General features: G+C 38.1%; 1 protein-coding gene across 1 annotated transcript; it reads right to left on the reverse strand.

Moving 5' to 3' along the window:
* Positions 1–178: 178 nt before the first annotated feature.
* Positions 179–11,587, reverse strand: SMNDC1 (survival motor neuron domain containing 1). Its single transcript, XM_063103220.1, has 6 exons — positions 11,398–11,587; positions 10,124–10,243; positions 5,149–5,291; positions 4,367–4,528; positions 2,389–2,542; positions 179–1,444 (listed from the first exon to the last, which is right to left on the reverse strand). The coding sequence occupies exons 2-6, from the start codon at positions 10,241–10,243 to the stop codon at positions 1,307–1,309; spliced, it is 717 nt and encodes a 238-aa protein (XP_062959290.1). The 5' UTR covers positions 11,398–11,587; the 3' UTR covers positions 179–1,306.
* Between the last annotated feature and the right edge of the window lie 5,008 nt (positions 11,588–16,595).

Here is a 16,595-nt window from a genome sequence, read left to right on the forward strand (position 1 = left end):
CTTAAAATAAGAATGATTTGTCCTTTAGGATCCAATTTATGTCTCATGGAAGGAAACTTAAGGATTTAATGAAATCTTTATCACATACTCAATATTCTCTTCCATGGCAATGCTGTGTGCTTAATCACTATACCAATGCTGGCAGCTAAAGACTTCACCCTTTTGTTAACACACCCTGGAGATTTTAAAAACACTTTATTTAATAAAAGTTAAACATACAAAACTGAAATGAACACACATCCTAAAGATCAACTTCCGTTAATGGAAAGAGCCTTTTCTATGTACTTGGCTTAAACTCAACTCAGGATAACTGTGATGTTCATTTGCACCAACAAATGCTTACAACTTGATCTAGTTAACAAAAAGTACAAACTCAGCTAAATGAACATAATACACAGGGAAATTATGGTCAGATTAATGCACAAGAAATACAGGAAATTTTAAATGGCGAAACATTCAGTACTCTTGTTCATTAATTTACCCTTGAGGTTTTTTTTGTTTTTGTTTTTTACAAAAATAGTATCTACACTGTACACAGGGCTATACATCAGCTTTTTTTTTTTCCCATATAAACATTACACATCCAAAAAATGGTACCACTACCATAGTGAAAAATCAACACAGGAAAGAAGCAAACATATAAAACAAAACACCTTAGAAAAGGTAGCTCACACTAAACATGGTTTCTTACATAAAACTAAAACTTAATGAACAAAAATAAGAGCTGGATCAATTTTAGAGATGGCCTAATAGACTTAGGAAACAAGTAATTGAAGGAAAAACCTCAAAACAAATTCTGCCATTTACAAATTAACCTATATTTAGGCTTAAGTGGATAATAGCTAGGTTTTAAAGTTGAAGATAAGTTAAAAAAAAATGAAAAGATCTCTGTAGCAGGTTGGTGTTTTGCTTTGATGTTCCAATGAATTGCTAGAATGTGTGTCAAGTTCAAAGAATTTGAAAATTCCAAGTTATGACTTACAAAAAGTATATACCACCATTTAAGTAGGGGCCTCATATCAGGAAGATCAATAATTCATCTAAGTGCTGTATTTAAGCAGCGTCTATTTAGAAAAGTTGCTTTATTCAACAAACTTTGAGGGAACTGTGGTAGGAGTAATGAAAAAAGTTAAATGAATAGCAGTTATCAAATGCAATTTCTTCAAGTTTCATTCTACTGAAGTCAAACAATGACGACAACGGTATCTTCCTCACTCTTCTAACAAATAATTTACCTTTAGAAAAATATAAGGATAAAAAGGTAAATGTAAAGCCCTGCAGAGATGAGATCCAACAGTTTTTCTGATTATTGAGGCATCAAATGCCTGACATTGTATTTAGCAGTATCTTGATATTGTGTCATAGGTTTATCAGCAATTCCACAAGTTCCTACTCCAACTTTGCCAGTTACACTCTCAGGTGAAGCAAAAATACTCCTCTTTACCTAGGGGGAAAAAAAAACCATTCCTGATTAGTTTTGCAAAAATTAAAAAATCCAAATCTTAGTAAGGTTAAAATATATTCTGGTTTCAATATTTTAAGAGAAAAGCACACTTTTTTCCATTGGTTTTGTTGTTTAGTGTCAAAAATGGGTACTGAAATGGTACCAATATCGGAAGCTATTTACTCTTAAGTTGTGGAAAATACTACTACACATTGTTAGCGCCCATAACACTTGCTTTCGGATGTCTTAAAATTTTAGTTTGCAGTCTCAAATCCTAATTTCAGCTATGAGCTTCCATGTTAGCATGACTAGAACTCTGGCTGTGCTGAAGTTTACTGTAACTGTTATAATGTCTGAACTGTGAAGTCCCTTGGTCTTTGTTAGTCACAAAATAAACATCTTTATGAAAAGGACCCACTACTTTCCAGAAGCCATGTCCACCAGTGGAGGGGGCTATCTTGATAACAATGAAAGTAAGATATGGGTGAAAGCCAGGGTATCTTTATTCTGAGATTCCTATATGAATGTTATGGTTATTTTCTACCCAACACACACTTAGAAAAGTTTATCAAGGGAACCTGAATGTTCTTTTAAATACAATCCACCAGTGATGATTAGCATAAAGGCATCTTAACAAAGTAGGTAGTTCAGCACACTGTCTCTAAGTGTTATATAAGGTAGCAAATATTTCTGAAGTTTATAGAAGAAAAAGAGCCCACACCTTATACAAACTCTCTCATTCATAATGCTTTAATTGCAGAGACAATGGCTAATAGAGATATTTTTTCAGTAAGTCAAATTGAGGATTGACAAGGAATCCGAATTCAAGATCTGGTTAATTGTGTACTTTTAAAAATCTACATACCTCCTTATTCATTTTAAAGTTATTTTAATGACCATTGCACTTTTCAAATTTACAAAATGTGATGAAAAGATTTACCAACCTGGCCTTTTTTGTTTTTAGAATAGGCTCTGTTGTTGAATTGTTGCCATTTCACCTTCTGGTCCTCTCTTTCCTGCTCAAGTTCTTTTATTCTCTGTGCTTTTTTCAAAGCTTTCTTCTTTTTATATTCACGCTGCTGGGCAATCATTTCTTTTCTGTACAGAAAAAACAGCTAAATATCAACTCCTAAGATTTAAAAGATGACTTCCTTGTAGACATTAGCCATAAGAGAGAGAGGAAAAAAAAGAAATCCAATAAATTTATACACTCTTCTTTCCATGAGTAAAAACACTATCCATGAGTAAAAACACTAACTTTTAAAAATCAAATGCCAATCACCCAGCACTACTAAGAAATAAATATAAATCAAATATTTCAACTACGACTATTTATTTGACTTTGCCAGTTGTGTTTTAGGAATAAGTTGAGTTTCAACACTTATGGCTGTCTAAACCTTTATCAATTTCCAAACAGACATTATGAACAAGTGTAACATGGAACATTTGGAAAAGTGTATAAAGAAAAGATTCAATGCAGACAAAACTATTTCACCTAGATTGAAAGAATGTAGCAGCACAAAGGGAAATCATACCTGACAATTTCTAAACAAAACAGACAAAAACACCTGGAGGTTTTCAAAAAATTCTAAATAGAATTCTAAATAGGATCAGAGCCTGAAACTCTCAACAATTTCTGCTCAGTTAACACTGACTTCTCTCCAAAAGACGGATGAAGAAAGAGATCTTTAAGGCAGTCAATTAAAATCTAGACTCCCCTGTATCATACAATCACCACCATGAAAGTATGGATTTTTACACAGAAGTCAAAGACTAAAAATAAAGACTATACAATGTTTTACAATCTAATTTTCCTACTGGAAGGCTTGTATGTTACTTTAACAAATGATATTATTTTTCTAAATTTGAATACATTTATGGAGCAACTTAAGTTTTGAATACACTTGACAAATCTAAAAGACAGCACATTGTAGCAAATATGCAAAAGTTAACCTATAGAATTTTGTCTTAAATACCTTTCAAAACTGTGCACTTCATCCCCACTGCTACTCCCTGGGTTCAAGCCACCATCTTGTACACAGATCTCTGCCTTCTCCCTACTGCCACGATCATTCTAAAGCTCAAATCTGGTCACATCATATTCTCTCTACTTAAAATGTTATCAGTAGTTTACAAGTTCTTTATGATCTGGCCTCTGCCTCTCTAACCTCTTGTCAAATCACCTATCCTCTAGCCCCAAGTATTTACCACAGAAATTTTTTACCTCTGTGCACCCCCACCACTTTTTTTAAAGTAAACACTTACTGAGCTCTTATTACATGTCAAGAACTGTTAAAGCTTTATTAATGCTATCATTTTAATCCTCACAACTCAATAATGTACATAACTGTTGTCCCCATTTTATAGATGAGGAAACAGATGTTAAACACCTTGCCCAAGGTCATAATGCTTGCTAATAACAGACAGGATTCAAGCCCAGAAATATATAATCAATATGTCATACTGCTTTCTAGTTTTTTACCTGACTCCTATTATTTTCAAATCTCAGTTTGAATATCAATTTCTCAAAGAAAGCTGCTTTGGTTACTAAAGTAGACAGTTTCAGTACTTTTTTGTTCCTTTAAAGCACCTGTTACGTCCCCTTCATAACTTCTACACTTTATCATTAAAACATTTCTTTAATTATGTGTTTTCTTCTCTAGACATAAACTCAGTCGAGACAAGACCTGAGTTGGTCTTCTTTACCATGGTATAGCCCCACCACAATGTTCTTAGTACAGAGTATCCTGTTAATATTTATTGAATGTCTAAGTGAGAAGCAGTGTTTACCCTATATCACTAATCTTCAAAACAATGGTAAACAGTATTATAACTTTCTCACCCCCAATCTACCCTGCACAGATTCTCTCTACGGACTACCACAAATGGGGTACCTAAAATGCTAAAGTCAAAGTCACTTACTTTGACATGGGTTTGTTGCCACTGTCCTCCTTTGCCTTCCTTCCTTCTTCTACAGGCTTGAGGTTCAACAGTGGAGTCACTTCAGCATTGCCATAACCAGCAAAGGTGATTGCAGCGGTGCCATTTTCTTCATCTATCTCCTCAATCTCCGCTTCATAACACCTGTAAAGATATCATGGCTGTAAGCAGGTGAGTAGAGGTTTAGTACTCAGCCTACAAGATTTATACTGCACTGATTTAATTATTACATGTGTCTAAAATGAAACTTCTATAATCAAATCACCTTTTGGGCAAAGAAAATACAAAAGAGTGGTTGGAATTAGCCATCTCTTATCAAAAAAGGAAGTCCCAAAATATTGCCAGGAAAGTCTCTTACATATATCCACTCAATGTACTTCAGTTAATCTCTTTAAAAAAAGATATTTTTTATAGAAATGATTTCACTATAGGTGCTTCATAGAAATCTGCAATAATCAACCATTTACTCAATTTTCAATTTGAGGGGAAAAGAATTTAGATTATTTTAGAAAATACCCATTCATTTTCCTCTGCTTTCAATTTTCTTACCTCTAGGATCCAAGCCATTCTTCTCTCCCAAACTTAATCTAAAACTAAAACTACACTGTATTATTAATGACAACCACCCAAGGATCAAATTGGCTCTATCAACCATATTGCCTACATGGAAAGATTAAAATAAGGTAGTTCAAACTGAATAAAAACTTCTTACCATTGTATTTTATTATTTCATGTTATAGTTAGAGGTTTTTTTCTACACTTACTGTCCATCTTCACTCCAGATTGCCATACACTTGTCTCCTACTTTCCATGAATGAGTGGGCTGAGTAGAAGCAAAACTATCTGAACTTGCAAGCGTTTCAGAAGGTTGAGTTGACAGAAGGTCTTTGGTTAGTTCTATAACTTCCTAAAAAAAGAAAAACAAAAACCATAACATTATTTTTGTAATTCACATTGTCAACTACTTTCAATTTTTGATGACAACAGCTCTCACACTGTATAGCACTTATTAAGTATTCTACATACGTTTATTTGCAGTTCTTAACCCTTTTAAGAGAGTACTGTGATTTTCCCCATGTAGAAACTGAGATATAATGTTTTATACTAGTTAGTGGAGGAGCTGCGATTTAAGCCTATATAGCTGCCTTTCAACTTAATTAACCACAAATACTAATGGAAATAGACTTGAGCTTATAGCATGCATTATTTCTAAGTACATTTTTAGCTGAATAGCTCTCTCTAAAAATGAGAAATAAAGTATGAGACTGAATTAAATTCAAGATCCCTTTTACTCTTATCATTGTTATGTATGTTTCATGCAACTGTACTGTTTTATTGGTTATTACTTGACAGTAATAACTGCCTAGCCACCCCCACCCCACAAATCCCCAAAACACTCAAAGCAGCCTTATTAGTAATAAAAATGTTCCTATTTACACATACTTCTACTAAAAATACTGTAGTGCACATAAAAGAAAGCAGCAGTCTTCCTATTCATTTATTATAAAACTCACCCCATCTGGGTAAGCAAATTACCAGGTTAAATTCAAAATATTCCATACTTTAATGTTAAGTACATTAGTACAGCTTCATTTAAAAGGAAAAAGATAAAAGTAACACAGACAGGCAGGCAGTGCCGCTCTGTGTGGCAATATTTTTTCTAATTCATGCTTACATTCATTGGCTTCATTCAAAGGTGTTTGGTAGGGATGGTTAAAAAAAACTTGAGAAATAGTACAAATTGATAGATTATACTATCTATCTGCTATATTATTACTCCAATAAAGATCCATACTATGCATCATCTTATCCGATATATTTTAAGATCCTGCATACTTGTTCCTCCATTGCTGCATTTAAAACAACATATTTTGTGTTTGGGGAGAAAAATTAGCAAAGTTAATCTATGTACTGCACTTCTTCTGGCTCCCACTGAAGTTTCATAATAGTAGTCTGGTTCAGTAGCCAAGAAAGTTAAATATTACCTCTCTCTTGACGATTCTAAATCTTCCTGGCTATTTCTGAAAAACTAATATTTGAGCCTCCAAAAAAAAAAAAACCAAAAAAACAAAAAAAACCAAAAAGAAATATTAAGCCCTTGGAGAAAGGTCAGTTTTGTGAATAAAGAAAACCAGAAGACTCAGATTTCAGTTAAAAATTCAGGAGTAACACTTCCAAGTTTTATCAGTTGCCAAGTCATTTTTAAATTAGTCCTTTGCAAATAAAGCAAAGAATTTCCAAGTAAACAGATCATGAGGTATACAAAAAAGGAGAGTAAATTATCCAGCCTTGCTTTTAGTTAACCACTTTTAGGGCTAGGAATGTAATCCAACTTATGTCCAACTCAAGAGCCTACACAATCCCTATCATTAAATACTGCCATATCCTCCTAGGGATCATTTAAGTATTAAAAGCACAAACATGAATTCTGCATTTGCAGGTCTCAGATTTAGAACTTTTTCTTTTAGGACAGAACATTTTCACCACTAATTTTCATAAGGAGATACATTTTCAAAAAAGTGTCCTAAAAAGCCCCAAGCTGAAATGCCCGCCTTTTTAAAAAATTCTGAGCATTTACCCCTAGTGTCCTTTAACTTTGCCATGGTTTTACATACCCCTCCCAACAAACTATGAAGAACCGTCCAAATTTTTTTTCTTCACATGTGCATATGAACCAAAGTATTAGAAACACTATTTTATGTATGAGGGGGTTCTTAAAGGTACATACCATTAATTACTTTTCCTCCCCCAAGTCTGAGTTCTGAAACTGCTCCTTCACTGACAGATGGGCAGCAGTTACAGTAATCGGCAATTCCAGGAAGCATCAGGTGTTGTGATCTACATATCAGCAGGTCAAAGGGGGTGCACTCAAGCACTCTGCTTACTGAAGGAAGGCGTTTCGGGGATGCAGAGAGCCACTGTAATATATGAGACAAGTGACTTGACCCCTGCCTCCTTTAGAACCAGCTTATTCAGCAAAACAGCCTAATAAATTGACTATTTTTGTGATTCATAGACTGCCTGGGGAGCTAGTCAGCTAGCTAGCCTGGTTTTTTACTATACCCATTTTTAAAAGAAAGGCAGTTAGAACTTCAATAGATTAATTTGCTGCTTGCCCACTAACTTTATTCTATTAGCACCACACTCTAGCCAACTGAGCTGACCAGTTGCTAGTGAGTAACTAACTTTATTTTATATGATGGACAGTATATAAAAGAGATTAACATGGAAGCCTTACTAGCAAAATGGAAGTCATTGAAAAAACAAAGAAAGAGTATTTTGTCATAAATCAAAGAGCAAACAAATCAATAACCAGGATAAGGATATAATTCCTTAAGAGAAACACAAGAAATTAGAAACCATATGATGGTCCAAAAATACGAAAATGAAGCAGCCACAAATTCAACAGTCTGAACAAACTTCTCACCAAATACAACAGGCAGAATTAAATACCAATGGCACAAGATACATCCCAGAAAGCAGAGAAGAAAAAAAGAGGTGGGAAAAAAACCATAGCAAAATAGAAGCTATAACTGTAGTCTCAATGGAAACCACAATTACTAGGTGGAAGCATTTATCCAAATACTTGGAATTTTATCTAATTTGAAAAGATGTTTTCCATCTTTGAGTAGTTTTCAGTTCAAAAGAGACTTATATCTAGTAACCACAATGAAACTTTTTTTCTCATGATAGAATAAGAGGGAAAGAAACTGTGACCAAGACTGGCCAGGAAAAGCATTCTGTATAATTTTTATCTGAGGTATTAGAACTTAAGATTCTAAATCTGTGCCATCCAATATGGTAGTCACATATGCCTATTTAATTAAATAAAATTAAAAATTCAGCTCCTCAGGCACCCTAGCTGTATTTCAAATAATTATTCAATAGCCATATGTGGCTACTGGCTATGGTATTGAACAGCAGATATAGAACATTTCCATCATCATAGAAAGTTCTATCAGACAGTGCTGCTCTAAACGGCAAAAGAAAAGAGGGTATTTTATAGATAAATGACTCTCAGGTCATTATTAACTAAACCCTAGATACACCTATTAGGTGCTTACTACAATGTCTACCACAATGATTTCTTATAGTACTTTCCACTACAGATCATGTCATAGTAAGGAAGTTCTGCCCAGATGCTAATGACAATTTATTCCAGAAATATTAAAAGGACCTGATAATAATACTGTTTCATACTCCACTCTCAACTTCCTCTCCACCAATTCCATAGATACCCCTCCTCCCACTGTCCAGGAAGCAATATACACAACACTGGTACACAATGTTTTCTTTTCCTCAAAGAAAAAAAGGACTGCTTTTAAGATGGTATGGGTAGATGGGGCATCTCTTTGTAGTAAGCAGAAAGTTGGTGTTTTACAGAATATAAAAGGGGTCAGTTTGTCTCTGTCACCCCATCTTCAATGTATACTCACAAGATGCAAGCAAATCACATGAACAGACAGGTAGCAAACAAGTGGCTTATTTTTATTGAAAGGCCTGGGAGTGGGAAAAATTGCTCCCAAAACATCTTTTTCTTATTTACTGTCACCCTGAAATCCATAGACCTACCTTCCAAATACTGAAGAGGGATCCTGTTCATATTGAAATTATCCCTGATATTTTCTGTTTTTGAAAATAACGTATTGCAACTTTATCCTAAATCTAGAATTTGAAAATATTCAATTCATTTTAATTATGCCCAGATAAGCTCTTAAGGGAATCCCAAATCTGAACCCCCATTTCAGGTAAGTTTCATTTGTTTGCAGTTCTATTATCACTAAAATACTAACAGTTTTAATGGGCAACAGGATAAGGGGACAGAAACGTTTATTTTGATAGGGTACAAATTCGAGTTTTGTACTCAATCAGTAAAGAAAGATCATCTAATCAAAACACTCTTAAAACTTTTTAAAAATCACGTTCAGAATTTTAAGGATGTTCTTAAGACTAAAAGATCATATACATTGACAAATTACATATAGCCTTTTCTTAATCAACCCAGTGTCCTAAGAAACAACAGATATTTACTATCATGGCTATATGTTTGTCTTGAAAACCCAATGTAGGTTTTAAAAAAAAGGTTTCATACATACTGAACTCTCCCATGATAAATTAAGATCTCCTTTTCATCACATCAATTCAACTTCAACAAGTGTCAACAACTACACTGTATAACCTAGCTTTAAGTTCAAACAAATGTAACATTTATTCAGAAAACTTTATCTCTAGTGTTTTCAATACAAGGTGTAACCTCTTGTGGCATTAAAAGTAATCTTAATCAAGTTATATTTTTCTCCTTTAATCTTTTGAATTATATTTACTTTTTGAATTATATTACCTTTTGAATTATATTTACTTTGCCAGGTCTTGAAAATAAAATCATTTTCCATTGTAAGGTTACATGTACCTATGCTCTTGAAAGTTTGACAAAGACTTCCAAAATCAACTCTTATTTTTAAATATTATATGATCACACAAAATTTACATAACAAAGAACAATATTTCACTCACTTTGATGTATACAAACCAAGGAAGCAACTCTATTTCTACAGGCCACAGTGCCTAGGCACATATACACAGGTGCACACACCTGGGGCGGGGGGGGGGGGGGGCACGGGGAAGAAACCCCTCCAAAGACTGTTTTGGATACCTATGAATTCTATGCAATAAATCATTTGTAAAACACAGAAATAACTTTTCAAGTCATGTTAACTAGAATTGTTTGCCTATACTTACTTGTAAATCTTTCTTCAGTTTTAGCAAATCTTCATTTTCTCCATTTCCAGATAATGCAGCTTCAACTTGCTGGAGTTGAGCTTTATAGCTTGCCAGCTGCTTTGCTAGATCCTCTGACATCTGGGGAAAATAAAAAGGGTAAGACCATGAAAATTAACACCACCGCCCCCGCCAAAATCCAACCATAAAAAATAATTTCCCTGTCTGCCTGAATTAACCAGTTTTGCTCCCACATCCTTACTAACATTGCAGCTTAATTTGTCACCATTACCTTTACTCTTAGTTTGGACCTGAGCTAAACCACAAACTTCAAGGCAATAGATTCTGAAAATTATAAACATGTCAGATAAATTCCACGTAAAAAGAAAAAAAGCAGAAAAAGCAAGAAATAAGAGGGAAAGGGGAGTTTGTTTCTTTAAACTCCTATTACAGGGAAGGCATTTTGTTCGGCCCAATAATCAAGGTTTGTATATCTTTTTAAACGGCACTAGTCTGTTGAAACTTCCGGAAAAAATATTTATTTTTAAGCAGTAAAGAATGCTTACAAAGCCAAATAAAAAACGGTTTTTAATTAGCTACACCTCTATTTGAACTATTTAGAGTGCATGTATAAGTTCTCCAGAGAACAAAAATCTTTCACCAAGTAAATTAGTAGGCGATGCATTTTCTTCAGTAGAAGAAACTGCACAAACACTTTTCCATTTAGACATGCAAAGGAACGTGCCTTTTGCCAAATCCAGCTCATTCATTTTTCTGAAAATAAGAAACGAGTTAACTTTTTCTTAGTAGTTTATAAGCAAACATACAGGGTTTTCAAGAACCCTTCTTCTTAAAATTCCTATTCAATGAAAGCCTGGAATCTGGAAAGACTCCAAAGGGTTAAAGCAAGCCAGGCTGCTCCCCTCCCCGTCACCCAGCACCTCAAAGCCCGCCACAACTTGCTTATTTCAGACCTCGAAATTCAAACATCGGCTTCCAGGGAAACCGCCGGAGCCCCACATCCTCAAACAGGCTCTTCACAGACCCGCCGCGGGCATCCCGACCCCTCCCCACGGGTTCCCCTGCTGGCCTTATGACCGCCACGGCACGGGGGCCACACCGCCGTCCCAGGCCGCTCCCGGCTCGGCTCTGGCTGGGAGGGGCGGCCGTGGCTCCTAACACTACTGCCGGTGCTCAGGCCTCTCCCGCGAGGCTGGATCCTCGGCCTCAGGCCTCCGCTTCAACTCCGGAGACGCCGAGGCCGGCGAGGCCTTACTCTCCGCGGGATTTGTTACCTTGTGTGGGGCTGGGGGCAGGGCGGCGGGAAGGGGTCGGGGCAAATGAGCCCAGTGGTGGCGGCGGCGGCGGCAGCAGCAGTTAAAAAAAAAAAAAATCTACGCGACGACAACAAGGCGACTCGGTCTGAAAAGCAAGAACTTGGTCCGCTGTGAAGGAGGGAGGAAAGCCGGGCGCTGGAAGGAGGAAAAGACAGAGGCGGGTGACGTCTCGCGAGATGTACCAACCCTCGCGAGACGTCGCCCGACTCACGTGATCTCTCGCGCCCTCTAGGCGGACCGCTTTACTCGCCAAGTGAACACGGAGTAGGCGTGGGGGGGGGGGGGGGGGGGGGCTAGAAGGCAGGAAGTGGCGTAGTTGGGCTGCGCCCGGCGCTGAATGTATGTTTCTTTTTTAGACCTCAGTTCCGGCTCGGCGCACGGAGCAGTTGGGTATTTCATTTTGGGTTGGTTGCTGTCGGCTCCTTCCTGAGATTCCTAGGGAGTAGTTGTGCATGCTTTCTTAGGAGAGAGGGACGAGATTTAAGGCAACCTTTATACTAGTGATTGGCTCTCAAAGTGTGGCCTCCGACCCCGCAGCATCACCTGGGAATTTACAGGAAATACACACTGTGAAGCCCTACCGCAGAACCAGAAACTGCGGTGGGCTCACAATCTCCTTTAACAAGCCCTCCGGGTGATACCGATGTCTGCTCAAGTTTGAGAACCGCTGCTTTAATATGAAAGTCTTATAGCATCAGAAAGCTAATTAAATTGTGGCACAACATATTGGAGAGGTTGATTTATTTAAAATCTATTTTGTTAAAACTCATTTGGTTTTGATTAATTAGGTTAGTCTTGCCTGATAGGGAACAGTCTTCAAGTCATAGTCTTGAATGATAAGCAGAGTGGTATGAATACTTTATGTTCAAAAAGAAATATGCATTGTATGTGTGCTTACAATATGTACGAGTTCTGGACGGATACACAAACCTGTCTAGAGGTTTGAAGTAGAAGCCTAATGTTTTCATTAATTATCCTTTTTACTTTCTTTTTTTCCCTCTCCATATGTACATAATTGTATTAAAAATTAAAACAAACAAACAAAACAAACCCAAAAAGCCATTAAAGGCGTGAGAATCAAAGAGGATGTATGGATGCCAAGAAGGAACTTTCCCTGGGGGGAGGGAGTTGGGGTCTGTTGCTGGACCCATAAGAAGGACTTCCTCTCAGATGGGCTGTTCTGAACTGTGGCAACATCTTGCTATAGTTTCTTCTTGCTTTCTTTGAAGGATCCTTCTCTTGTCTTCTCTACGTACACGCACATAACCCTCATAGTGGGTCACACCACCTGTCGAGATGGAAAGTAGGTCAGGTGTGTTTGAGATGGCAGTCAACTTGCAAGAATTGCAAATACTGCAGAGGGCAGTAGTATGCAGCTAGAATTAAGAGGGAAGACAAACCAGAAAGGACGTACCTTTCCTTAAATAGAGATTTGTTTAAAATAAAATGTAGTTTTTGACAACTGCTCTTTTTCTAATTATGTACTTTAAGAACTGATGCCGGGAGGATCTTCCTTGAATATAAAGTAAACTTTACAGTTGCATAAAATCTCTCAAATGAGAACTCTTCCTGAACCCCCTAGATTAGAAAATAGGGCAATAGTTATTGCAAGTTCCAGTATAGATTTCTATACCATCTTGATAATTTTGTTTTCAGGATTGTTATTAATCTCTCCTTTTATGCAACATCGATTTATAAAGAAACGCTATCTTGAACTTTAATTCTCACAGAGATAACAGTAGTATGTGCCAGACACAATTCTAAGTACTTTACACATACTCATTTAATTTTCATAATGATTCTATGTGGTGTTAAAGACAAAACCGTAGCAAGTATAAGCTTTGACAAAGAGTGACACTTTGTCAAAGAAGAAAAATAGGCTTTTTGACTTACCACCTTCTTTGACAAAGAGACAAAATCTACCTTCAGCGTCTGATTTTTCTTAAAGCATTCACATTCAAACTTAAACATTTATTTCTCTTTTTGAAGAGTAGTATCAAAAACCTCTAGTTCTTTAAAGCTGGTGTTTATTTTATTGAGACATAGTAAGTAAATAAAATTTAAGGACTCCAAATTGTCATTAGAATATACAGCTATTTCCTTTTACTACTAAAAAAAGAAAGAACGACTGAAAAAAATTAAGGAACAGCTGCTGCCTTTTTTGGGGGAGAGGTAATCAGTCAGTTCATTTTTTTAAAGATTTTTCTTTATCAATATGCAATGTAGTTGATTTTCATGTCCCTTTGCCAATTTCTCCTTTCCCCTCTTCCCCGCCCATCAACATCGTATCTGTTCACTTGTCTTAACAAGTTCAAGGAATTGTGATTGCTGAGTCTTCTTCCCCGCCCCCCCATTTATTGGTTTGCATATTTATTATTTATTTTTAGCTCCCACAGATAAGTGAGAACATGAGGTATTTCTCTTTCTGTGTCTGGCTTATTTCACTTAATATCATTTTCTCTAAGTCCATCCATGTTGCTGCAAATGGTAGTATTTTTTCTTTTCTTTTTAAAAAAATTTTTTATTGAATCTAAATTGATTATACATATTTTGGGGGTTCAACATTGAGATATGTTGATCAAATCAATATTACTAGCATATATATTGTTACAAATAGTAATTATTCTTTATTCCCCTTGTCCAATCTCTCACTATCCCCCTCTCCCTCCTTCCTCCCCCTCTAATTACCCTAGATTTCTTCTCTCCTTCTGAAAGAATAACGGTTACTCTGTTGATTTGATGCCTAGATGATCTGTCCAATGCTGAGAGGTATAATCAGGTCCCCCAATATTATCATAAAGCAGATGCTTCTTCTGTCCCTCTGCAATGGGCTTTGCAGAGAGAGACATCCTCTTCTTTTCTTTATCTCTGCTGGTGACTCTCCTTGTGTCAATGCACTCCAGAGGCTGGCAGACCATCTGCACGATGGTTGTAACATCTAGCCGCTTTCACGGCAGCCATGGTTATTGTGGTGGCTATGGTGGGCCACCCACATGGAGGTGATGTTTTTGGCATGCTCCTTGGCACTGGCAGTGTGCCTGGTTGTGGGGAGTATCCGGTCCCAAGCTCCATGCCTTGGGTCCCCGAGGTGCTGGCGCAGTGTGCCAGATTGTGGAAGGGGGGGGGTCCAGTGCCTGACTCCATACCTCAGGTCCCCGGGTGGGCCCCAAGGTACAGGTGTGGTGTGCCTAATTGTGGGAGGGGGGTTGGGTCCCCAGGTCCATGCCTGGGTGGGGCCTGAGGTGCTGGTGTGGTGTGCCTGGTTGTGGGGGGTGGGTCCGGTCCCCTTTTCCATGCCTCAGGTATCCGGGTGGACCCCCAGGTACTGGCACGGTGTGCCTGGCTGTGGGAGAGGGGTCCAGTCCACTTCTCCATGACTATGTTCCCTGGGTGGGCCCTGAGGCACTAGCATGGTGCGCCTGGTTGTGGGAGAGGGGTCCAGTCCTCTACTCCATGCCTCGGGTCCCTGGGTGGGCCCTGAGGTGCTGGCAGTATGCCTGGATGTGGGAGTGGGGTCCAGTCCCAGGCTCCATGCTTCATGTCCCCTGGTGGGCCCCAAGGTGCTGGTGGTGTTCCTGGACTGGAACTAATTTTTTATCCTTTGCTTACTTCTTAAACAGGGGAACTTCCTGTGGGAACCAGTACTTGAGCTGTGTGGTTGAACTAAATTGCTCCTTTGCTGCTGTTTCCCTAGGGAAGGCTTTTTGTGAAGCTCAGGGTTTAATGGTTGACCTTATAGGTACTTCTGGCTCTCCAGAGACCTGATGCACCTGGGTTGTGTATAAACTCTGATCTGGGCCTTAGTTTTTTGATCAAACTGCGCCCCATGCCATTCTGCATTCCCAACCAGTCTCCTCTGAGTGGCCCTGCACTGACTGGGGGGCAGATAGGCTCTCCTTGCTGTGTCCCAGTATTCTCCAGGTGGGCCCGTCTCTCCCGCTGCCTGTGCTCCAAACACTTCCCATGGAATGGTCCCTTGTGATGACTCACTGGCCTCTGAATGGCTCCCCTTTTACAGCTGTTCTGGCTCCTCGCTCCTGCGTGGGTCCACAGGAACCCTATCAGTGGTCCTGCTGTCCTGGGGGCCACCAAGGCTCTCTTCTCACCTGCTGCTTCCAAGTAAGTCCATCTGAAGGGCACGGCTGCAGCTTCTGCCCGCTCCTGCTGGCTCCTGCTCCATGCACTCAGCAGCTGGAGCCTTAAAGTGGCTGTGGCCTGAAACGCTCAGAGCAGTTTTTTCTTTCTCTCATCGTGGTTTCTCCCACCTTCATGAACTCCGTAGGTCTCTCCTCCTCTTCCCCTGAGCTCCAGTGGCCCCAGCTTGGCTGATGTTATATTTTTATAGTTGTAAATTGGTTGGTTAGAGGGAGAGAGTGACGCTGAGGACTATCTATTCCATCTTGACTGGAACTCCAGCTGCTACCTTTTGAAATGTGCCAACCAACTGCAGAGTGCAAGAGTATGCAACAAACTAATACATGTTGGTCAAATGGGAGACTATATTCTTTAGCTTAGCTTTTATTTTATCCTTTCCTGAATAAAAGTAGCCCCAGATTTGCCATTTTTTACTGTCTTGACAAATGCCTAAGGTGGTGAATTAGACATGTGTATGTAGTCATAATAACTGTCTATGTTCTTTGCTTTCTTTAGTCATAGTAGGTGTTTTGTGTTACACTTCCCTCTGAATAATGGAGACGAAAAAAAGGAAAGAATTACTCAAAGCACCATGCATGAAGCCTAGAGGGACTGCAGCCCATCAGGCACAGCAGCCCTGATTCAAAATTAGCTTTTCTTTTTAATGTCAAGACAAAGAAGTTTCACAAGAAAAATCGGTTGATTCAGTCATCAAAGAAGGACATAAAAACAGAAGTTAATTATGGCTAAATATAGGTTAAACAACAGAAACTAGTAACATCAATAAAATTAACAATGTGACATTCCAGAATGCAATTTGTGAAAAGCTAAATCAATGCACCAACAGACAGCTTGCCCTTAGCAAACATTTTCTTTTTCACACATTTTCCTACAGCAATTTCCTCAGCATATTTAAACAACAATCAAGCAGCTTCCTCAACATATCTTAACAACAATCAGTAGGTTAAATAGTCAATAGTCCTTAATAGTCCTTTGACTAAAATAGTCAAAGTACACAATCC

This window comes from Cynocephalus volans, chromosome 7, assembly GCF_027409185.1.
Source record: "Cynocephalus volans isolate mCynVol1 chromosome 7, mCynVol1.pri, whole genome shotgun sequence".
NCBI classification, from domain to species: Eukaryota; Metazoa; Chordata; class Mammalia; order Dermoptera; family Cynocephalidae; genus Cynocephalus; species Cynocephalus volans.